At 37.1% G+C, this 24,722-nt stretch overlaps 1 protein-coding gene across 4 annotated transcripts in view; it reads right to left on the bottom strand.

Moving 5' to 3' along the window:
• MYRFL (myelin regulatory factor like) overlaps window positions 1-24,722 on the bottom strand; it is a 42,958-nt gene that overhangs the window by 2,788 nt on the left and 15,448 nt on the right. For 2 of the 4 annotated variants that reach the window (XM_050324697.1, XM_050324695.1), the window contains exons 7-23: window positions 23,139-23,334; window positions 22,287-22,363; window positions 20,952-21,062; window positions 20,297-20,387; window positions 17,263-17,463; window positions 16,769-16,877; window positions 16,169-16,278; window positions 12,826-12,989; window positions 12,170-12,233; window positions 10,934-11,019; window positions 10,508-10,579; window positions 10,342-10,382; window positions 10,058-10,222; window positions 5,608-5,682; window positions 2,907-2,994; window positions 2,656-2,730; window positions 1,624-1,732 (exon numbers count right to left, since the gene is read on the bottom strand). In XM_050324697.1, coding sequence (XP_050180654.1) covers window positions 1,624-1,732; window positions 2,656-2,730; window positions 2,907-2,994; window positions 5,608-5,682; window positions 10,058-10,222; window positions 10,342-10,382; window positions 10,508-10,579; window positions 10,934-11,019; window positions 12,170-12,233; window positions 12,826-12,989; window positions 16,169-16,278; window positions 16,769-16,877; window positions 17,263-17,463; window positions 20,297-20,387; window positions 20,952-21,062; window positions 22,287-22,363; window positions 23,139-23,334 — 1,834 coding nt within the window. The remainder of the gene's footprint in view (window positions 1-1,623; window positions 1,733-2,655; window positions 2,731-2,906; window positions 2,995-5,607; window positions 5,683-10,057; window positions 10,223-10,341; window positions 10,383-10,507; window positions 10,580-10,933; window positions 11,020-12,169; window positions 12,234-12,825; window positions 12,990-16,168; window positions 16,279-16,768; window positions 16,878-17,262; window positions 17,464-20,296; window positions 20,388-20,951; window positions 21,063-22,286; window positions 22,364-23,138; window positions 23,335-24,722) is intronic. The other 2 variants (XM_050324696.1, XM_050324698.1) reach the window with 2 other exon arrangements.

Below are 24,722 nucleotides of genomic sequence, written 5' to 3'. Positions count from 1 at the left end.
AGTGTCTTCACTCAGTATTTCAAAAACAGATACAGGCAAGGTTTCATGCTATTTTTCCTTATAGGGTTCTGCCATGTACAAATTAAACAAAATATTTTGTATCTGAAATGTTTATGATACACTGAATAAAACAAAATTCAATCCTCAGCTCTCCTTAACCTAATGATCCATGGCAACTTCTATTTCATCAGCTTCTAGTGTCTCAACTCTTTCATCTTTTTCTCCTCCCTTCACTTTCTGACACATCCTCTCTGCTGGAGATGATATGTTCACATGATAAAACCTACATGAGACTGCTGAGTCCAAGTGATTGTTGTCCTGCCTTTTGGTAGGGAATAAGCTCTCCAATCCCTACAAAAATCCTCTTGAAAGAAACCTCTTCAACTAGGCAGCATTTTTAGTCTGAGTCACACCAAATCTGAATGCTCACTGCTGCTGGAGGTTTGTTAGCTTTAGTCTTTTGAAGTGGTTTTCAGGTTGACAAAAGAAATCTCTTTGACCAGTTTTGTCACTAAGCTTCAAGGACATATATGCATGGCAAAACCCTCTATGTCTGACTTAATTTCAGTTCTGTTGGAACTACAGCAAACTTGGTCAAAACTTGGAAAATTTTGGCTTTCTGATGGCTTTGCTGCAGTTTCAGAGAAGCCTGTAACTTTTTGCAAGGGTATTTGCAAAGTTGATCAGAAAGGCAGCTTAAGATTGGGGGGATCTCAACTGCTGTAATTTGACAAAGCACCAAAAAAAATTTTAAAAACAATTAAGAATATATTATGTATGGCACCACAGATCAGAAATCTAACAAAGATTCAGAAATTACTTCCAAATTCAGGGATGTTTCTCTTATAATGTGTTCAGAAATGATATTATCCTTGCTTATGCCTTTCCTACTGTTTTAGCCAGAATAAACATTTCCAAGCAAACATTGACAAATTGGGACCTTGAAAGAGTCTTATATTTCCAGGGAATTTGAAGAGAGTTTAAAGCCTTCATCAATTTACTGGAGATGCTCAAAAGTTTGCAAGAGCTGGTCACTACATTTATTTTTTTTTTACTGGTAAAAGCTAACATGTTTTAACAGCCCTTATTCCCATTGAAGCAATCCAGAGAATAACATGTAAACAACTCTTGCTTTTAAAATGAAGAGTTTTCCCTAGAGGGATTTGTTGGTAAACTCCTGTTCACACAGAAATAGAGGGGAATAATACCATTGTTTCCAGTAAATTGAAGACTTTAAAAGTGGGATTCATTACCCATAAGATAATAACAGAAACCTAAATTAGATTCGAGTTTGGAGGACTCTATCTCTCAAAGTCCTGAGTGATGTTATTCCCATTTTTTAAGTATCTTTGAAGTTATAAGGAGTTATAGCAGTGACTTAGGCTGAAGGAGACTCAAAACTGTCCTTCCAGAAAAATGCTGGATAGATTTTTATAAAAGTCAGCAGAAAAATTACTCTGACAAAAAGATTTCATGTCATTATGGCCATGCCAGAGCCAGCTATGACTGGCAGACTCAAAGTACCACTAGATATCTACTACCTTAACCAAGACCAGAATTTTGCAGCCATTAACTTTAAAAAAATGATCCCCACAAGCCAGAGTATTGCTGCAGAAATCATACCTGTGTGGTTTCTAGGAAATCCTTCCTAGTGTTTTGGCTTGAAGAATAATGGGAGCAATAATTTCCAAAGGTGACTTTGCAGAGAAATACAATTAATGGCTCTGTGGTGCTTCAAGAAACAAAGAAAAGTAAGAATAAAAATTATTTTATTTAAAATAAAATCAGTTTCCCCAAAACCACAAACCAATATTCAAAATATATTTATATTCAGTGAAACTTTGAGAATGATGTGTTAATCCCTATATGGGAGGGCTGTACTATTAGTTTATAATGGCATACATTTAAAAGACAAATCTTCACCAGCTGTAGAAAAAAAGCAGACACTTAGGAGTACTGTTCTATTTCCTCTTATCTGAAAAAGGCAGATGTTTGCAAGGATAACATTCAAGATCAAAAGACTGGACAAGCCACTTCTTGGAGAGACAGAAGTCATGAAGTGTCATCAAGGAGATTGCTTGGCAGCTGTTCTGGCTATCACTGGCCTTTCTCAGAGAACTCCGAAAGAAAGGACTTGTTACTTCTGGGAGAATCCAGTGGAGGTAGGCTTTCGAGGAGAAAATACCTGCTGAGATGATTAGGTCTGCTACTTATTTCTGCTGTAATAATTTTATATGTTACCACAAGTTCCTACACAAGAATCCCCCTTTACAGGGCTCAGCACTCTGGAGGTATTTATGTATGTGCCTAATAATATTTCTATACATTAAAAAAATCAAAACCCTAGGCCAAAGGCCACAGTCCTGCCAATATATGCATACATATCTGCTCAAATGATTATTAGGAAAAAACTTAGGAAAGACTTCTGGATTTTAATATCTGTAACAATGGGTGAAGTTGTCATTGGGCTGAGAATGGGCCTATGCTACAGCAAGGGATCTACTCAGACATCTACATTAAGAACTTAGTTGTGCATAGATTTATCCCAATCCTCTGAAAAGACAAATTTGTGTCACAACAGACATCAGGTAAGAATTTCTATCAAAGAAGGAACGACTGTTGCTTTTTGTGTGTGTTCTCTTTAACTGTACTTACTTTATTTCCAGTGAGATTTCTACATCCATGGGTGTGTATTTGTTAACAGGAATAACAAAGCTGTAATTTCCGGAGCTAAAAAAAGTTGCATTAATACACTTAGGATTTGCATTTAAACAGAAAACAATACAACAAGGTAGCAAAGACTCTTGCATGCTAGAGTAAGCAACTGTGAGCAGGAGCCAGCAAAGTAACCATGCCACATTAATGGTATTTTATTCCACCAAAGCGTAATAAAACAATTTACCTACCTGCACTGGAGATCTTTACTGCAATAGCGATTGTCAATTCTTTGCTGAGTTTCCAAAATCTGTATGGAACTGATTGTTGTATCAATCCCTAAAAAATATTAACAATAATGGTTTATTCTTGATTATTTCAATAAACAGTTTCAAGAAATCTTAGATAAGAGCACAATAAAACTGCAGTTAATACAGTGGCATCTACCGTCTTGATTGCCACTACAGGACTTACTGCAGGTCTAAATTAGTGCTCACTTAAAAGCCTCTGATTGATTTCCTTCATTCTGTCATTATGGGGCAGATGAGATCCTTGGTCAGTTTGGAAGGACAAATATCCTGGGAACCTAAGATTTACCATTTTCTTTTGGGCAGACATTGAAAGCAATTTTGATGGCAGCCCAAGAAGAACACAAATGTGTCAATATTCATTTTAATGTGCTAGAAGCCATCCTCATAAAAGTAATCATTACTTTGAAAAACATTATCTTGAGAGAAATAATATGGAAGGCAAAAAAACTTGTTTCTACTCCTATGTGCAAGAAGATTACCTAACTTTAATGAATATTATAATTGCTTCATAAAATGTTGCCTTGAACTTGCAAGAACTTTTGTTTTTGCAAGAACTTTGTAATATTCTATGTATAGGTGCAGAGTATAGCCACAATGACACTGTGTTTCGCCAAGGCAGATTAGCCCTGCAGAGGGTTAGGCAGCAAGAACCAATGTTCTTGCTAACACAGGAGCACAGCTTCTGCTTTCACACCTGGCCTAGGAATCGCTGCACTGAGCTGCATCCTGAAGGGCTTATTTCTTCTGAATACATCTATGGCATCCAATCGGTGAAGGTCCAGAGTTAAACCTGCAGCATCTCAGATCCCTAAACCAGCCCATTTCAGTTTGAACTTCGGAGGGCCCTTAAACAGAAGAGGCTGAACAGGTTTTATCCCTTTGAGTGGAACTAGGCTGACATGCCAACGGTCTGGGGAAGGACCCAGGTGTGGAGGGAGTGTGGGAGTTATCAGCAGATCGCTGCACTCCAGCTGTTGCCTACAGCATCAAGCTGCTGGTATTTTAAATCACAGAATTACAGAAAACCCTGAGCAGGAACGGACCCACAAGAATCATAGAGTCCAACTCTAAGCCCTGCACAGGACACCATGTGTCTGCGAGTGCTGTCCCAAGTCTTCTTGATCTCTGTCAGCCTTGGTGTCACGACCACTTCTCTGGGGAGCCTGTTCCAGTGCCCTGGTGGCACCCTCTGGGTGAAGAACCTTTTCCTAGTATCCAGCCTAAACCTCTCCTGACACAGCTTCATGCTATTCCCGTAAGTTCTATTCTGGTCACCAGAGCAAAGAGATCAGTGCCTGCCCCTTCACTTCCTGTCATGAGGAAGCCATAGACCACTAGGAGACCTCCCCTCAGTATCCCCTTCTCTAGGCTGAACAAAGTGACCTCGGCCGCTCCTTGTAAGGCTTCCCCTGCAGACCCTTCACCAAGTCTTGCAATGTGATGCAGAAAATACGAGGACCAGGTTTAGCAGGGCCAAGCCTGCTTTTCACATCACACACTGCTTTGTGTTTCTGTCCTCTTGATGATTATAGGCTGGCCTATTCTCTGATTACAAATCATTTGTATGGTATTATATATTTAACTTCCAGCATGCAAATATCCACACATAAGCTTAAGTGACAAAGGGAAATTGAACATGTTCATCTCAAAGAACTAGCAAGAATAATGTTCCCCTATGACACACCATCTCATTACAACATGTATCATAGTGATGCCTCAGAGGACCTTTTCTGAGGTGTGTACCCATGTAAAAAAAAAATTATAAGTGGAATTATTTTTCCCAGATCATCCCACTGGGACACATCCAGGCAATAAGCAGAACCTGTGTTCTATTCCTCACATGGCCCTGGGTAGCAACTTGCTTTAAGTGCATGCTAGTGTATAGATGTTTTCTTATCCAAATATTCCCTAATCTTTAATCAAATATTTATTAAAAAACCCAATCCTTAAAATGGAGGATCCATATAAACAGAAAAGACATAAGGCATAACCTTCCTCATACTGAACAAATGCCAGAGCATGCTGTTATAACATATGTAATTAGCAGATACTCATTTTTACATAAAAGAATCAATATTTTCAGCCCAGACTGGCACTGATAGCCAAAAGTCTTGTGTCTAGGAACTTCATTTCATCTCCTCTGAGGAAGGGAGTGTCAGGATCCTAAGGCAGAGATGGCCCCTTTCAGCAGCTGACACTTGAATCCCTTAGGTGAGATGATCCAAACCCCAAACACTTCCTTTACACTGTCATGCATTTCATGCACATAAATATCACACTCATATCCTTAAGCATTTTGCTGTTAAAGGGTTAGCACAGTTGTAATTTGTAACTTTTTAGCCCCTGTCAAAGAAATTTCACTTGTCATTTTGTGTCTGAAGCCAAGCCTACCCTCTAGAGAGGGCAGTCAGAATGTCTACAAAAAACAAATGAAAATGTAAGAATAAACTGAAAATTATAGTGAATCACAGGTTTCCTGTGGTTCACAGGGAATAGATTCCCAAGTGTTAATTCTCTATAATGATCAGTTATAAATACAATTCCTCTAAATTCCAAAAGCAGAATTTCAAGCCTAAAAGTAGCTCTTGAAAGTTATACGAGTATACATTTTTACTATATTTACTTTAAATATAGGACTTACAGTCATTTCCAAGATCAGGTCTTCTGTTGGGTTTTTTGACTGGATCTCTTTTAGGTAGCATGTCACTTTTGTTTCCTGTGAAAGGATGTAGGTACAAACATCTCCCAAATTAGCCTTGCACAGTTGTAACAGCAAAGTATGAATACAACACTAGAAGATGTTTTGTTAATTATCTCTTGGATAAAGGCATGCATAACCACAAGAGAAATCTTTAAAATACCAAGCCCCCCTATTCAGAAGATATACACAGTCAAAATAAGTTTGCAGATAACAAGAAATGAGTTTTGAAATCTACATGATACCTAAAACATTTCCAAAAAATAGCCTAATAGAAAAGATTTCATCACACACAGAGAACATCACCAATTTTTATAATAGAGAGACAAAGTGAAAGTCAACATGCAGTCAGGTACTTCAGCACAAACATGATCATAAAGCCACATCTTTCTTATTAGTAAGAAAATTGCATTAGTAATAACAGGCATCTGGCACACAAACATGAACTGGTAAAACAATTAGTAGAACAACTAAGGTTTTTGAAAGAGATGTTAAGATACTGAGGACTGACCCAGTACTTCAGAGAGAACACGCCTAAACGAATTAAACAAACTGATAAACAGCTCTGTCAACACAATCTCCACATTCATTGATGTCATCTCTGTAACTTCAAACATTGAACTCGTCCGGGTAATATAAGCTGATGATTTTTTTTTAAATTGTTATTCTATTAATTTTCTCAAAACTTCTCTAGAAAAGTGAACTTTAAAGGTCTTTTGAATAATCATCACAAAGTACAACCTGGGGAAACAAAAAGCCCTTCAAGCCCATGGAAATGGTTTAATGCTATTCCTGTGCTTTTACTCCAATTGCCAGTCAGGAATCTGTTCAGAGACATGTAACCAATAAGATGGCACTGGGAAATACTGATCTTGCCTAAACTAACATGTTTCATCAAAAACCGTTTCTCAAATACCAAAATACTCCATTCCCATGTTTTCCAAAAGAAACATTCTGATTTCACAATGGTTGTTTAGAACAGAAATGACTGTTTCATTTCATAAAAGTTTATTTTACAGAAAGAAGGATCAAAATGCATTATTACTGAGACTGAAACAAGATAGCTGGATTGGCCTTACTGTCTTCTTATTCATGCCAGATTTGGTTTCCATTTCAGTACTGGGAAATAAGAAAATCCAGACTTTTCTCATGCTATAGGTGACCAAAAGCATGGAAAAATATTAACAACTGGAATCCAAGGGCCCAGAAGCAATGTAACACAAAATCAGCTTTGGGATTTTAAGCTGTTTTGTGTCTTATTATGAATCTGTCATACTGCTGCCAGTTATTCCTTGAATCCATTTTCTATTTACCAGCTCATGATATGGATCTACTAGTTCTGCCAGTTTTGGTGGTTACTGCTGCATTTAGTAGTTGTCTGCTGTTGCATTTCATTATACTGTTCCACACACTTGGAAAAATAGCTACTGAACAATCACTTTTACATGTACAGTCAGTTTTGAGGTAGATCTGGTAAAAGCCTGTTCATTCTCTCATTTCTCCTCCATTTTCTTCTGATTCCTCTTAATAGTCTAGATATGCTAGCAATGCATTAAACGCTGTCATTTTGCATTTTCATTAACAGAGAACTACTCTGTAGGAAAAGCTATATCCCCTCGTAAAGGTAAAAGATTGCTCCTTCTAGATAAAAATATTTCAGCCATGCAAGTGTTGGTGGGAATGTTTATTAAATACTCTGAATTACTAAACACTTAAAACCGTGATTTTTTTGCAGATGATGGAAGAAAGCATTAAGCGGGCAGCAGAATGTTGTACAAAAAACAGGATAAGGACAGATTTACTTCATTAAGATTTCAACTATTTAAACTGAGTCAGTAACCAGCATAGAACTTTATTTTTACTTGAGTTTTTACTCATCATAAAATTACCATTTCATTGTCCTTTAAGCTGAAGCAATCTAAATCTGGAGGGCAAGGTGCCAACTGAGAACACCAAGAACCACCAAAAGGCACTACAGCAGCCTTGAATAAATTGTGGTAAACTTCCACTCTTTCACATAAAGTAACTCTGAGGGCTCTCTCAAAGGCCCATGTGGGGTGTGAAGATCCAATTCAATAACAGATATAAAAGTAAAAGCATCCAAGAATGTAATTATCTTCAAATAAGCTTAAGATAAACTCATCTGATAAATGTGGTATCCGTTTTTCTTTCCCCTCAAAAACTTTCTGCTTTTAATTCAGGTGAATTGTAATATTCTATAAGCAGTATGGAAAAAATCTGCTGGTGTTTTCTTGTGGTGGTGGTACCTTACTATGAATCTGTTAACTACCATCTGAAGGCAATAAATGTGAATGCATGAGGTTGACCAAAATCCAAGAGGAGCCCTCACCAAACTTTAGTTGTGATGGGAAAGACACTGGGGAGAAACAACACTGTAAGAGAAGGTAAGGACAGCCCTTGGTTTATTTGTGACACTTAAATTTAAGGGGAGAGCAATGACTACTAATGGCATAGAAGCAGAGGGCAGAAAAGGCCCAAATGCTCCAGGGTGTTCACACTCCTTAGTTCCACTGAAATCAGTGAGAGTTTGAAAGCCTAAATCTTTCAGAGAAACCAGTTAAAACAAATAAAGTGTAGGGGGAAAAGGCCACATTAAGCTAGACTATGTAAAGATATGCTGATTTTTTGTTTAATAAATTTTGTCTTGCTTATGAATGCTTTTGTTTGTACTTGAACTTTCCTAAACAGCCTTCTCCTCAAGAAATCTGAGATGCAAGGGATCAGGAGCTACAATGGATGCACTCAGTAGCATTCTGCAACCATAGAATTCAGGTATCACATTGTGGAATAGAAAAAGGTCTGTTAAATATGAACTCCTAAATTAGTATTTAATTCTACTGTAATTTCAAATAGTTCTACCTTTCCACAAATCAGACAAGTCAGATGCTTCTAAAATATCCAGTGTTTATCTTGCTTATTCCCCATATTTAACTCTTGGCTTTTTGTGCTGAAAACATTTTCCTTTTCATTTATCTTGGCTGCAGCTACACTAAACAGCTTGTTGGTTTTCCTTCTGTTTGGATTTCATATTGACATTGTTACCTTCCATCTGGGGATACATTCAGCTTCATTAAACTTGTGCAGAACTGAAATCTTTTCAGTAGCTTATGTACTGTGCTGATTTTTCGCTCTTGGAACCACACTTAATGCTATTTGGAGCATAAGACCTTGAGAAGGTAATGCTTTGTGTTTATTCTTATCTTCTTTTTCCACCTAATACCAAAAGCAATCAGCTGGGGACAGAAGGTTTTCATATTTCATTTTCATCCATCTACAGTTCCCTCATTTATAAAAGAGATTAATGTCTTTTTGATTAATTAACACTCTTTCAGGCTTCAGGGCAATACAAATCACTCAGGTATGACCTCCTGAAAGCACTGTACTGAGCTGTATCTGCAACAGGCTTACTGCAGCACTAATCACAAGAATCACAAGGACCACTTACATGCAGCTTGTCTGCAGTATAAAGAATGGTCAGTGGGTGAGTTTCATTGAAACAGCTCCTACTAAGAGTGTCACAGCAATTAGTAATGCCAGCTCTGGCAGACATTTGAACTTCAGAGGCTGAACTGCATCCATCCCCAATTTCACCTCAGTTTGTCAACTGTGATGCAAGAATTGTTCCCAAGGCCATGAAAGGAAGAGTATAAATGCTGGTCTGGTAATATTAACACATGCTTCCAGACATTGACAATGTTAAGGACTGGTAAAGAGGAATACAGATTCCAACAACTTATGCATACCTTTATGCATTAACCCTTTCTTATAAGTAATGACACCTTCTCACACGTTACACATACAACATCTGGCAAGACAATAGCTGAAAGAGAATTCAGTCCAGTAAAAGTATTTTATTTTATAGAGCTCTGCCTTCAAATAATGCTACTCAAAAACCCTGCATGAACAATCAGAGTTTTAATTGTAAGTTTTATGTTTTCAGGTAGTTGGAATTGTGTCTCTACCCATAGGAAAGATATCATCACACTGTGATACGATTAAGTATTTTTTTTTAACATCTGTTAAAACTCTGTACTACCCCCAATCTACTCCTCTCCAACTGTAGCCAAAGATTATTTAAAGGGATTAGTGACTTTCCAGTTCACATGAAATCATTTACCATAAATGGCCAGGAAGAACAGTGACACCTGGCAAAACATTTTAGGACCCCAAATTCTTAAAGGTAACCTGTCCAGACTTTTCAAAAACCTATTGACTGCAGTGATGATTAGTTATAACAGGATTTTTAAAATCCTCTGGACTAGGCTCTTTTGTAGGAAGCTAACTACCTTTAAAGATTCTTGCCCCTTCCCCCACACTCTCCATACAGTCTCTACTCAAATTGTAAATAAGAGAAATTAATTTTTCAACTTACGTTTCTCCTTTGCATTGCTTTTTTCATAACTTAGAGATTTGACTTTTGGTTGATGAATTGGACAACAATAGATCTTGTCACAAGGCAAAATGTCACAGAAATTCACTTCAGGGATCCTGCTGATGGGCTGTGTGCTCGGAGAAATTGTGCTTTCCATCTGAAATGCTAAAGCAAAAAAAAAAAAAAAAAAAATTATCAAAAATGCTGTGTGTCTATTGACATCTTATAACAACACAGGAATTGAAAGTCTATTACATGTATGCAGACCAGCAGAGATCCAATACCTGTTGTGGTGGTGGAGGAGAGTAAAGTAGAACTTGAGGTACTGCAGATGAAGAAAAATAATTCATTAAGAAATAGACATCAGAGTTGAGGACCAAAACAAATTGGTCCACAATCTATTACTAATTCTACTAATTAGAATTCACTAATGCTAATTTAACTACTTGCCTGTAAACCGGAGGTTTTTCAAAACGTCTGTCATGAATGCTAAGTAAATACAGGCTCCATATTGTCAAAGCACTGTAGAAAGAGAATTATTCTGTAGCTTTACATCCATCTCTTATGTAACATAATATGAATAATACCTGGGTAGCACCTTGCCCAAATATCCACTTTCCCTTTTGAGGCACATTCAAGGTGCACCATACAGTGTGACATGGACAGAGATTAGTTGTCTGTGCACCACATGCACATTTCACTTTTATAAAATTATTTCAACTCTCCAATATCACCAGGCATATTCACTGTTAATTTTAATATATTGTGTTCTTTGAGCAGGAAGGATGAAAAGAAGAAAAATAAGTGCTATCTTCTTTCTGATAAGTCGAAAGGGGAAGGGAGAAACAAGTCAACTTGTTGATAAGTAATTGTTACCATAGTGCCATAATAGCAATCAAAGCTACTATAGTCACCCGGAAAATCTTCATGGAGCAAGATTCTTTGGTTTTAGACAAACAAACCTAGAAAAAAAAAAAGTTTGCTTAATTTAAGTGGCACATAACTAAGCTACTACTAGTAGATTAGGAAATACTACACTAGTCTGACTTTGAGTCACCTTTCTTTCTTTCATAGAAACCATACAAGTCATCCTTATATAGTGGTACTCATCTAAGGAGAAAAACTTCAGTAATGAAAGGCTGCCTTAGACTGTGAGTGCACTGTGCACTGCTGATAGTCTGGGGACACAAACATTGCAAAGGAAGAAAGGATAGTTAAAAATAGTAACAGCTCCTTGTCCATTCTTCTTCATATTGAAGAATTTCAGAATCAAAGGAAGAACTCAGTAAGCAGTAGCTAAAAGTTAAAAGCTCAGCAGCTTTCAGTGTGTATTCAGACCATGTTAAACCAGGGCTGGTGTAAATACAGAAGAAAGGTACTTTACAAACAAGTAAAATGATCTTAGATGATGAAACATTTGATTGTCATTATGAAACAAAGAATATTTGACCTATTATTTTCTCTTGCTCTTTGGCACTGGCAAAAGCAAGGTAGGCAAATGAGCATTGGTTCATCTTAAAGAACAGGATTTGGTAGAGTAGGAAGATTGTCTTTTAAAAGGTCAACATATATTTCCTAACTCAGCCAATCCCTGTGAAAGGGGTGTGTGCTTTCTATACCATGATATGAGTAATTCAGCAATAGCAGTATCATCTTAGCCTTCAGGTCTTAACCACCTGAAAGACATCATTATCCAGTACAAAACAGGAGCTGATAACTAGAAACCACAGTGAAAGACTCACACAAGGATGAAAGCTGAGGAAGAATCAGCATCATTGCGCACAATTTCAAATCAAAATGAGCATTTCTATGTAAGGCTGCACTACACCATGTGAGCACAACTACAGGCTGAGCATTCCTGTCCTGTAGGTTTCCTTCCTCCTTCACACCATGCAGCATGGACCTACTCTCACAGAGACTATGTATAGATAAGAAGTAGAGGTGTCTCATACATAATATCTATCTCAGTACAGTTAATTTTTAAGCTTCTAGCATGACACTAAATAATCCTGGATAAGGAATTGATTATATATTTACAAATACGAAAGCTTTCACCAATATTTCAGCAGTTACTTTCTCATAAACATATTCCATATATTTAATTTCACTCACCTTGCTGGATTTTAGCGGGACTGATTTTTTTGATGGCAAAAAACTAGTAGCTTGACTGTATCTGCTGTAAGAGACAAGATCTGTTTAACATTCAAATCCATCAGCAACTAATAAATGAAAAAAAGACATTTTCAATAGAGTGCTAATGTCACTTGCTTTAGCAAAATTGCTAAAATTTAGCAATTTTAACATTTACAAAGAGAAAGGCAGAAGTGTCATCAGATTCATTTTCAAGCACAAAGGCATCCAGTTAACTCATTCAGGTGAATGCTATTAAATGCTACATTTGATTTCAACGAAAACCTGGGGAAATGGCTTAGAAACAGGAAATGCTCATTTCCACTGAAGCACTAATGAAGATTCTTTCTAGCAGAAGCTCTGCAGATTTGTCTTAGAAGCAATTTCCAAATCCAGACCTGTAACTGGATATAGTCTACCCTTTCTTTATGCAACTGCAACAATTGCAAAAATTACTACAATTTAACAGCCATTTCAAATATTAATTTTGTCAGTGAGTTAAAAAAATATGAGAAATTCAGGGGGGTTGCAGAACTTAAATGTTGGAAATAAGATGAACTCCACTGTCAAGCAAAATTGGTTTTCATTTCTATCACAGAGATCACTTTACAAATTTGTGTGACAACTATGAGAGGTACCTGACTTTGCTCTCTTCACTGACTGTTGACTTTAAACTGTTTATCCGTTTCAGCCTGGCCAGTTTCCTGTTCCACTGTTCCAGTTCTTCTATTCTGACTTCAAGATTGTTCGTTACTTTACAAAGTTGCTTTACAGCACCAACATTCTCCATAAAGATCTGATCCTAAGAAACAAAACAATGACAAAAGTAGATAGAGTATATTCATCAGTCAGATATAGCAAGCAGAAATGAGCACAGAATGCACCTATGTAAGGACACATTGAATATTTAAAATGCAAACACAAGTTCTCACTGTAAATGGGATGCACATATAAAACCCTTTTTCTAGATGTTCATTAGGTAGTAAATTGAAAATGAGAACTTGCAGAAAAATTTGAAGAATATAAAGGGCTTTTCAGACTAAGAATTTAAGCTATATTATACCTTCACACTATATTGAATTTTAAACTTTGACACTGTCACAACAGGCATCTGCTATTTGATTTTCAGTGCTGCAGCTGAACAAAGATTTCAGAATCCCCTAGTAAAATGTACATCCAACCATCTTCCTACAGGTATTAAGTAGGATCAGACAAGCAAGTTTCTACCCATGTTGTATGCATAATGCTAATCACACAGGGATCAGTGAGAAGGGAAAAAACCAAAACATAGCTCAAGATGTGATGGCATCATATTTTGCTCTCCCCTTCAGCTTCTCCAGTCTCTTACAAGAGTCTTGTAAGTTGTTATCACAATTAGCTCTGAAACACAGTTCAAACACCCTCCATTTATTCCTGAATATTTTACCCATGAAGACCCTTCTGTTCTTCTACTCCTGCTTATCTTCTAGATATTAATCTGCTGCTAGAGAAGCCCTCAGTACAACCATCCACGCAGTATTTTATCCATTTCTGAGACAAAAATGGGTACTGATCTGCTATAAAAGCATGGTAGCAGCGTACTTTCTCAGCTGTATTTGAAAGAATGGCTTTCTCATACAAATATGCAACCAGACTGATGCCATTAAACCTTGGATGAAGCTATTACTGCAGTTAATGTTATGAAGTGTTCCAATCCAGTCAAGTTATGCAGAAGATCAGAAAAAGCAGTTTTGCCTTTCATGTTGTAAATGCCACACACACCTTTTTTTTAAAGGTGACTGCATTCCAGAAAACCAGACAGTATTTTGTACAAGCAGAATCGGAGCACAGTTATAAAGCAGTAAGTTGCAAACTTCCCTACTGCCAGAAGAGTAACAGCCTGTTTAACTAAAAAGTGATTTCAAAATAATCTCTTGTGCCTAGAGCTGTGAAATCATTTATATGGTCGCTTGTCCTCCTATCAATGATATGCAGCAGCTGCCCTTTCCATTCTCTTCAAATCATGCATGAATCACTTCTAGGTGGCCTCAACCAGCTGAGAAAATGGCTCATGTGTACAATGAAGCAATACTTTCTTGGGGAAAAAAAGTACTGATTAGAGTTTTACTGCCTCACTGGTGACAAGGAGCACAGTGAGACTGAGAAGAAAATATTGTCTCAAAATAGCAAATTTCACACAGTTGAGACATTTCTCTAAAAAGCAGCAGAGCCTGCTACAAATGTGCAATGTAGTCAAATTTTACAGAGTTTAACAGTTCCAAACAGGTGACTGACAAAGAGACAGAAACAACAATAGCCAATAGCCCACTTATCCCGAACTAAACCTGGAATATGAGATAATAAAGTTCCAGGCCTCATCACCTGTCAAACTGAAAGCAAAAATATGGGGCACTGTCCATTTGCTACTCAAGGTGCTCAGCTATTCTGGAGTTTGGAGCTCCAGAAATTTAAATCAACCTGGACAACAGATGTTCCAAATCTCTGAATTCAATATACATCTTAAAGTGTTAGACACAGATCTCTCCTGACCCTGTCACCCTAAAGGTCACAGAATTGACATTCACATGCTGTGCCACACGTGGTAGGAGAAAGAGGAGAAACCACAGATCTACCTGAAATGTCTGTGAAGGAATTCCAGCTCTGGACAAGTAGTCAAGAAAATGCTAAGCAGCAAATAAGCCATTCCTGTAACAGCCTATTTATTCCTGCTTGGGCCACATACATAGCAGAATAACACTCTGCAGAGTGTGAAGTAGAAAGTAGGTTCTCTTCATTTGCTAGGTCACATCCCTAGAAGACATCCTGGCAAGCATTATCTAGAGACCTAAGGTACAGAAGAGAAAGGCAACATGATAGGCCCAAACAGCAGTGCTGTGAGGGACTGTTTGAGATGGTATTTTGAGTGATATTTCAGCAAAACAGAGATGTAAATCAAAAGCTCAATTGTCCAACCTAAAATTTTGTCAGAAAAAAACCAAAAAGTGACAAAGCAATTGTGTGGGGGCTTAAAAATGCAAATGATGATGCAGCTGTCACACAGTGCAACAGGAAGGGCTAAAGAGCAAAATTAACTTAGTGTCATGATCAGACAGCACTGTTCTTCTCTGACCATCTAGAAATTGGTTGGAACTCTGACCAAATTCAGCAATGTTTTAAGTTTCCTTTTCAACAGTATCACCAAAAAGTGTTCTTTCCACAGCTTTATTCAAGGTATCTTCTTCATGCTTCTTTTATATGGAATACAACCTAGAAGATTTAACCTATGAATTTAACTTATTTGTAGACTGTCAGAAGACTAGTGAAATACAAAATTTTTAATAGGTATTTTCTCCAACTTTGGTGGCGTAAACTTGTGTTTTCTAGAGAATAATGAAAGAATGCAATATGACAATGAATGCAGGATTGTGTTCATGATATCATCCAGACAAGATAAGGTTACCAATCTGTAAAACTTCCCTCTTCTCATTATCAGCTCTAAGTGGGGGAAAGCTGGGAAGTGGTCCTTGGCCTGTAATGAACCAGCACTCAACAGAGGGGCTGCTCTGTTCTGGACAAGCGCTGTCTGCAGTCCTGTGTGACTAAGGCATTGCTTCCAACCTATGAGCATGGTAATACCTTTGTGTGCCATAAACATTTCATAGTATATGATTTTGAAGCTATAATAAGGATTTCAGATTGCCAAAAAAAACTGCACACAGAGCTAGCGTTTGTAATTGGTATGTGGAGGTTATACCAGGATTAGAGTAAGGAAGTTCTTATATAACAAACAGAATGCCATCATTGCTTAGCTCACTTCTGGAACACTTTATTAACTGAAAAACTTAAACACAAAAGAGTATTTTGGAACCCCACCTGTTGAACCAATGCTATGAAATCACTCTCCACTTTTCTGAATAAAAGTTAGGTTTTTTCCTTTTATCTTCTATATCTTTATATTGTATCTTTATATTGTAACCAGGTTCTTTTTCTTCAAGACCATACCTTGTCAACCATGAGGAAGTTTTCTATTTTTTCTCCATCATCACAAGCAACATCTCCAACTTCTCTAACAGCTTCAGGTAAAAGTTCCTTCACTTCCTGTGCTATTATTCCTGTTCACAAGATAAGAAAAACTAATGTCAGGAGGCACAGTGGCTTGCCATTGACTATGATTATGTACTTTCTGTTGACCACCCTAAAAGTTAAAGCAGAGCAAAAGATGATCTAGAATTTCTCTCTGGTAGAAAAATCCAGGATTTCACTTTTTTTTTTTCCATTCCACAGTATAAAAACCAGAAACCTTTAGAATTCTGATTTCTCTTCAACAAGAACAAAATTGTTTGTAATCATGTACTTCATTCTCATTGAATTTTTATACAAATTTCTCTGGAAAAATAACCTTCCACTTTTAGAAGTTGAAACAGAAGTTGTAAAATTGCCAGAAAGACTTGATTTGGGCATGTTTTATATCACAAGAGATACACAGCAAAACATGCAATTGTAGTATCATAAGAAATGAGGATGAAATAGCAGGGTGTTAAAAGGCACTATGGCACAATGGATGGACGTTAACGAAAAATGGGAACACAGCAGACTGAATACCTGTTTCATGGGTATCTTTTATTCCCATAACAGATGCAAATTCAGGCTTGTAGTCATATTCCACCAGCCTCATTTGTGTTATTCTTCTCAACTGCTCATTTGTATCGACCTAGTTGGACAAATACCAAGATTTACATGTTGAAACAGTAAGAACGGCATCTAGGACATCACTGAGATAGCAACTAGCCTGACACAATCATTTGGCTGATCTTCACATTGAAAAATATGGACAATCTTCCCATTCCCCATTATCAAAGTGCTGTTTGTATTTGTATTGCCAGTTACCCTTCAGTCTGACAACTCCCAGCTTCCATGGACAGCCTCTTCCCAAGTCCACAGGCAGTGGTTCTACAGAGCATAGTGGTACATCTGATTTCTTTAGGCCTGCATTTCAGCACAACCAGGATAAAGAATCTGCTTCACGTGTCAGAACAATGATCCACACATGTGCTGTGGTGCAATCATAAGTGCCCTAGATCCTCCACAGCCCTCACCTCCCGGATATTCTGTTTTGCTCGGCTGTCAGATGGATGCATGACTCTGCCCATAACTTTTGCATTTCCGCAGACAACCAGTGCTTCGTCTGGTGCATCTGTGTTAATTCCTACTCGACCATGATAGACTATCGTCTCTGGAACGTGTCCTCGCTGCCACAGCGCATCAGTGTCATTCTCAAACTGCCCTGGATTAGATGCCTGGAAGAAAAATTTGTGTCTAAAGATATAGTATAGAATGGATGTACTATTGCTTCTTCCATTAGTAATTCGGGGAAAACGAAATGCCAAATCTTTAATATTCAAATTGTATTCAAGAGCTTTTCTAACACACCAACATTAAAAAACAGAGTGGAGTCACTTTGAAGTGTTTCTGCTCACAAAGCATTGGCCTCATTGCTTTTTCCTTTGCATTCTACTTTATTATCACATTAAGCTAAATTGTCAATATCCAAAGCTTTCCAAATTTTATCTTTGATGTTATGCCACATAACCACTCTTTATTTACCAGTAAATTTAGCAGAATGGAAATCAGAAAAGAGCAAACAAGGCAGATATTAAATACGTGTTATTTATAAAATTCTCTGTAATGTTCTAAATTAACTCATATTAGAAATTTAATGTTAAAGAAATGGGGTCTTTCAAAGAACAACAATAAAACAACAGAACATGTATAACTAGAAAAGGCATTTGATTTCCATAATTAATTTCAGATTGGTTTTGGTATTTTTTTAATTTTGAATTCAGGTTTTAAAATTTGAGTCTGAACAAAAGTATGATCATGATAAAAAGTTTGCAGTCAGAAGGCCTGCCTTTTAAAGAAGGCAGGCTTTCACAAGGCTTTGCCATCTACAAGGCATAGTGCTGTGAACTCACCACTGTTTGTCACAATTAGAGCATGATCTGATATGCCTGACAACCACTACTCAGCCGACAGCTTTGTTGTGTTTTAGTGTATAAAGGGCCAGAACATGAGCTGCTTTCTTTCGCAGTGCATTTGTACAGCTTAGCCACTTTAAGGCAGAGCCAGTGGCTGACTCACTTTACCCTGCCACTGAAGCCCTGTTAGACATCTGGAAAATGACTTTTCTTTCTTTTTAGCTTTCCTGTTGATATTTTCACCACCTCAGATCACAGCCACTTGATCTTTCTGCTTTTCTACCTTCGTTTTCCCTTGTCTGAAACAGTGGCCATGTTTGCAAAATCTCATTCCATGGATTCCTATTAAAAAACTGTCTCACACACATTGAAGGAGCCCTCTTCCTTGACATTTCAAAAGAACCTAATATTAAAAATAATAGGAAAATGTAAATTTCTAAATCATACTTAAAAATATATATCTTGTCAGACAAAAAGAGTAAGTCAAATGTGAGAATGGAACAGCTTTCCCAAACGAGTAAAGAGGTGATATCTGTGACACTGTAGATCCAGAAAGAGAAATTTGGATGAAAGCAGTATTGTGGAAATTAATGGACAAAAAGAGGAAAATACCTATATATGCAGGAATGATGCAAACACAGTGCTTCAGTTTCCAGAAATAAAAAGAACCACAGCAATGGCCAGGATGATAAAACTTCTCAGCTGGGCAGAGAACTGCTGAGCTCCAAACACTGCTTTCAAAGTCCTTTCACGGCTCTGCCCAGAAAGGAGTTCTCAGCCTTACTGCCCTCCAAAAACCTAACCATAACTGCAGGAAGAGGGTTTATGGCACAAGAGGACACTCAGACATAAAAGGAGCCAGGACTGAAAACATCTGAAAGCCCTCGTCTTCCTTTGGAAACCCCTGTGCAACACCCCCCATGCTGGAGATTTGCCCTTTTGCTCTCTCCAAATCCACATGCTAAACCAGGCCATAATCATAAGCCTAGGGAGATGATGGGCTGACAAAAAGGACCCAAGCAATGGCCTGCAAAAACTGATGCAAGGACTAATAGCTTTTGACAGCCCTCACCTTTCTTTAGAAGCCCCTTCCCAGCCCCACTTAATACACTAGAGCTCTTGGTCTTTCTTGACTCTAGAACAAAATGCTTACTGTATTGCACTCCGTAACCCAAGGACTAGAAAAAGCCAATGCAAAAAGAAGCAGTTTCTCAATTGATACACAAGAAAAAGTTCACTGAAATGCTATCTTCCAGAGGTCCTCTCCATCCTTTGCAGCCCACCACATGGCACCTACACATTTCCCATCTTTCTAAGCCCTAAGCATAATATTCATCTTAGAAACAACTAAACCCCTAAACCATGCCCAGTTCAAATGTTAACACTAACTACTGATCACATGAAAGAGTGGCTGGGACTGAAAGCTTTCAGCAGCCCCCACCTTTCCTTGGCAGTCCCCTTGCAATCCCACTCATGCTGGGGATCTGTGCTTCCTCTCTCTCCTAACCCTTATTTTCCATTGCTCCCATTACACCACAGCTTTGCATTTTTTCTCTTTTTTAAGTGTAACTGTAGGCTAAAGCTGAGTACTGAAATGAAAACTTTATGTGGATCAGGGGACTGAAAAGTAGTAATTATGAGGAAAAGAGACTAATTCTTTCTGTTTCTAATTTGAAACCTATATTACTACCACCAAATTAAGAGGTGGGACTCTCTGGAAACACACTGGAAAGGGACTGATATGGGTTTTAATCTGCCTAAAGCTACTTGGCTTTCTTTCCTTATGTTTTTTTTCCTTCTCATCCTCCTTTGAAAATGAAGCCTCTAGCCAATGAAAGCATTTACCAAATTCCTGGCAAATGGAGGAAATTGTTTCTCCTCAAATAAAAAAAAATCTGGAAAAACCAAGATATTTTGTATTTGAACACACAACAAGCTTTTTTTTTAAATTCTTCTATAGCTCTACTTTTAACATTTTTAAACTCTGATAATTAAAAGATAAAATACCCATAAAACACACAATTTTAATTTTTTTCCCTTGATCTTTTTGAGTCAGTGGTAATTTTATACCCAATAATCATGCCCCCTCATAATCTCCTGTGAATATCAAAACAGTAACTACTTTTACATGGAAGCAATATAAATTTATACCTACCCTCACAATTATCTTTTCAGAGACATTTGCACATAGTAGGTAAAGTTGGTCCTGAGAGACAGCATACAGTCCAACTACCAGCATGAAGTATCTAATTTGAAATTAATTTATTGAAGACAATAATTAAATTAATGCCTTCTCACAGAAAAAAAAAATTGTTTTAAATACAGTTGTTATTACAGATACATAAAAAAGAGCCAGAATGTTTTTTTAAAGTGTGTATGTTATAATAGAAAATAAAAAGGGTTTTTTTCACTCTCAAGAAGTATGCTCTTACAATCACCACAATCACTAAAAATTAACCAAGTTACAGTAATTTTGAAAAATTTAAGTAATAAAGATTCAAAGAGGAAAACCTTTCTTTCCTCAGAAGAAAATGATCATTATATGATTTTTTGGCCTCCTGACTTTGCCAGCCATTTCTGCCTATGATTTCCAGAAACGATCTCTAACCATGAGGATGAGGTTTGGGGGTTTTTAATTCTCATATAATTCTGTAACTCTAGAGAATGAGGCCTTTAAGCAGATAACAAGTACCACAGAATTTCAAATAAAATTTGATAATACTGAGATTTTCCACAAACATTAGCTTCATTCTAAAGTAGACCTTCTCTTTTCCACTTCCAACACACAGGCCAACTAGCTACAGCAATACCTCTGATCAGGATTAGGTTTCCCCTTTTTTCTCATATTATTTGCTGTTGTTTCACTGAAATGCAGCCTTCCCAGTGTTATTTTAGTCACCTGGTCCCCTGGCAGATCAACTCTATAACACAAAAGGAAACAAGATCAGAGAAGTAAGCATTTGGTGATCTACCTGCTCAAGTCAGATTTCCTCAAACTTACTAAAACAGTTCTAAGAAAAACTGACAAATGAAAAAAACAGAGGAACCCCAGTAAAAATGCAGTATCCTTGGTTTCTAAAAACATATTAAAAAGAGTGACTACATCTAGGAGATAAACAAGACAAAGCACCAGCAGTGTCTGACTGTTCTTATTACTAAGAGTTTTGTGTTTCTTGGTCTGTTTATCTTGAACACAATAAATGTATGTGTTCCATATGATGGCTTTTTGCTGTTTGCCAAGGTTAACGGCTGCTTGCTTATTATTGGACCTGACTTTCCACATTAAAATTAATAGATTTTACTGCTTGTCCTTTTTCTTAACTGCACCTGATCTGTGTATCTGGAAGTACAAAATAGTCACCCTTGTCTCAAATACATAGTGGTACTGCTCCTGTAAGTGATAAATAATACAGAGCTTGCACAGATAAAACTACAATCCACCAGTCACATATGAAACAATTTACATACACACAGAACCTATTTGTCAGTAGGCAAAAGGAAGAAAAATGTCATCATAGTGATAATTTAGTGAAAATCAAGCTCTTCTCCAAGCTCAAAGTTGAGTTTTGCTAATATTGTAGCACAGCCTTTATCCCAGCACTGTCCTGTCTAACTTGACACTGTCTTATCTCTTTGTGTTATAAGGCTGATTTAATTATTTATAGAGAACACACCAGCTCCAACAGAAGACACTTATGCCAGAAGAATAAATATTGATTTTGCCAGTGAGTTAAGCTGCTGAAGAATGGCAGAATTCCAGGAAGATGCTGCATGTGTGTTTCTAGCAGATGCACTCCCCCTTAAAAGCAGTGCAAATATATCTCATGCCCATGCAGGGCAGGAACATTTTTTAAGATTCGAAACACATCTGCCGTACAGCAGCATACAGGAGCGTGCTAGCTGAATATAAATATTTTTGATAGACATACTTAGCAAATTTGTAAAGTTGCTGAAAATTTTCCTTACTGAAGGGCAACCAGGTATATGTTACTATTGTGATTCTGTCTCTGTACCCAGAATTGAATTTGGACAAAAATCAGAAAACTGGCTTAGAGCTACTAGAAGTTTTCAAGAAACAACTACTTCACATTTCAAACCAACAACATACTTGAAATAAAATAGAATAATTTTCTCAAAATTCTTACTTAACAGGATGGAAAGTTTTTTTGCTGCGATCTGACTGAGACTGCTCAATAGTAATTGTTTGATTTGGAGCTTCCACCTACAAAGGAAAAATAATTTTAAAAAATGACAAGAACATTAAATTTTCAAACACATAAAAATGGAAATAGAAATTAATAGGCAAATTTTGTCTGAAACAGTGAAATCTCTCTCATTTCTAATGGAACTACATAGAAATTAATACAGGAACTGACAGGATTGATTGGATAATTGACAGTTAGTCTGAAGATCTAAATCTTTCTGTGGATGCAATTTGAAAGAAAAAAAAAAAAAAAAAAGGAAATCCCTGCATTAATTTGCAAAAGAAAAATTGCTTTCTGAATCCAGACTGGTATTGGCTCATTCTATGCCAAAGCATAAATGCAGATATTCAGCATGAGAACTAAACCTACATAAGGTAGCTCCATGTTCCATACATTATTTTAACATCAACTTCTGTACCTTTCTGGAATGGTGCCAAGCAGCACTCTGCTTCAGATGGAAACAAATGACAGAAACATTCACTAATTTCCTCTGCATTAGAATGCATTAGGCAAAACTGGCAGTAACTGCCATGTAAAACAGCTCCATGGATTTTTTAAAATCACTGAATGTTGGTAGTAAGTAAAAAAAAAAAAACTGGTAAAATCTTTCAGACAGATTACAATTTCTTACTACTTCTGTATATGTGGGTTTTTGGACCCATACTGGGAATTCTGTTCCACACAGAAGTCACTAGTAGCTTGAAAGAGTTCTCCTTTGTCAGATGGTGGTCAAAAATTACCTCATTATATGGATAACTAAAAGTAATAATCTCAAAGAAGATAAACACTCACCTTAATTCCATAAGCTTTCAAGTAAAACTTTTCTATTGGTTTTCCTCCCAGCTGCGTTTTGACATATTTTGGATGTCCAGTGATTCTAATATGGACTGTGATTTGGAAATGATTCTTCTTCTGGCACACAAAGGCATCATCTGCTGTTGAAAAATTAAACCCTTTATCTGTGACAATGTGATATCCTACAGCAGGTCTACAACAAAAAAAAAGAAGAAAGAATAGCAACTTTAAGTACTGATATATTTTAGTGACATCTCGAGTTTCTGGTTTTTTATGTGGTCTGAAAATCCATCTGATTTCTAAGGGCAAAATGGGAGCTGAAACACATCCTTACAATCACCAGTTCTACCAGAGTTTTCTTCATAGTTTCTCTTAAGTGTAAAAATGAAAATGCATATAATGTGTACTCTAATTGTAATGTGACACATGAAATGTTTGGAAACCAGAGGTGGAGAGGCTTACAGAATCCTCCCTTACAAATCTGATATAAAGGATGTTAGGACAAGAGGGCACGGGCTTAAACCAGGGGAGGTTTAGGTTGGATATTAGAAAGAAGTTCTTTACAGAGAGAGTGATCAGGCATTGGAATGGCCTGCCCAGAGAGGTGGTGGATTCACCGTCCCTGGAGGTTTTTAAGATGAGGCTGGATGTGGCACTGAGTGCCATGATCTAGTAATCACAGAGGGGTTGGATCAAGGGTTGGACTTGATGATTACGGAGGTCTCTTCCAAGCCAGTTAATTCCATGATTCTATGAAATCTGTGCATCTAAAATCACAAACCTTTTAGTGTATTCAATTGTTCATTATAACATTGCTATAAACAACAGTCTGCAGTTAGTGCTGCAGGCAACAGTGTGCTAATGACCCAGCAAGACTCCCCGTTTTGTTCACCAATTCCCACACCAAGCTCTTCTGCAGAAGCTACTGGGATTCAAATAAGGCTTTCCTCAAGCTACTGATCCTCTGCCCAGATGACTAGAAAACTCTCCTTTATATGTTGTCCTTGCTACTCAAGCAAACTTATTTTATTTATTAAAAGGGTTAATTTGTCACCCAAAGAGCAAGAGTATTCTCTCCTTATGACTCACAGTAAACAAGGAAATGTATCAAAAGATCTTTCCAGAAGAGACAGTGAACTCACCATCCCACAATGTTTCAAGTCCTTTGATTTAAGTGATGGATAATTCTGAAATAACAGGACTACATGGCAAGGTTCTTTTACAGAGGCATTGGCTTTTCTTGCCAATGAAAGTTTGATAATGATGATCTTGTCTTATGCTACTGAGAACCTCTCATTAACACAATTAGTGAAGATGGATTTTCATAACTCTTCCTTTCATTTGCATATTATTTGTTGGAAAAAGCAAAAGGTACAGACTTCATAAAAAACATACAGACTTTATTATATTTTTATAAATTATGAACAAAAGTCCACTTTCAAACAATCCCTGATTATCTGGGACAGGAAAAAAAGGGAAAAAAGGGAAAAAAGGGAAAACTATTTTGTAACTATTCCAAAACTACTAAGTCATGTGTTACTTCATATTTAAAATTAAAATGAAGTGTCTACCATCTAGTCA

This window comes from Myiozetetes cayanensis, unplaced genomic scaffold, assembly GCF_022539395.1.
Source record: "Myiozetetes cayanensis isolate MyiCay16 unplaced genomic scaffold, myiCay2020 scf3, whole genome shotgun sequence".
Classification (NCBI taxonomy): Eukaryota; Metazoa; Chordata; class Aves; order Passeriformes; family Tyrannidae; genus Myiozetetes; species Myiozetetes cayanensis.
This window is presented reverse-complemented; position numbering and strand designations above follow the sequence as displayed.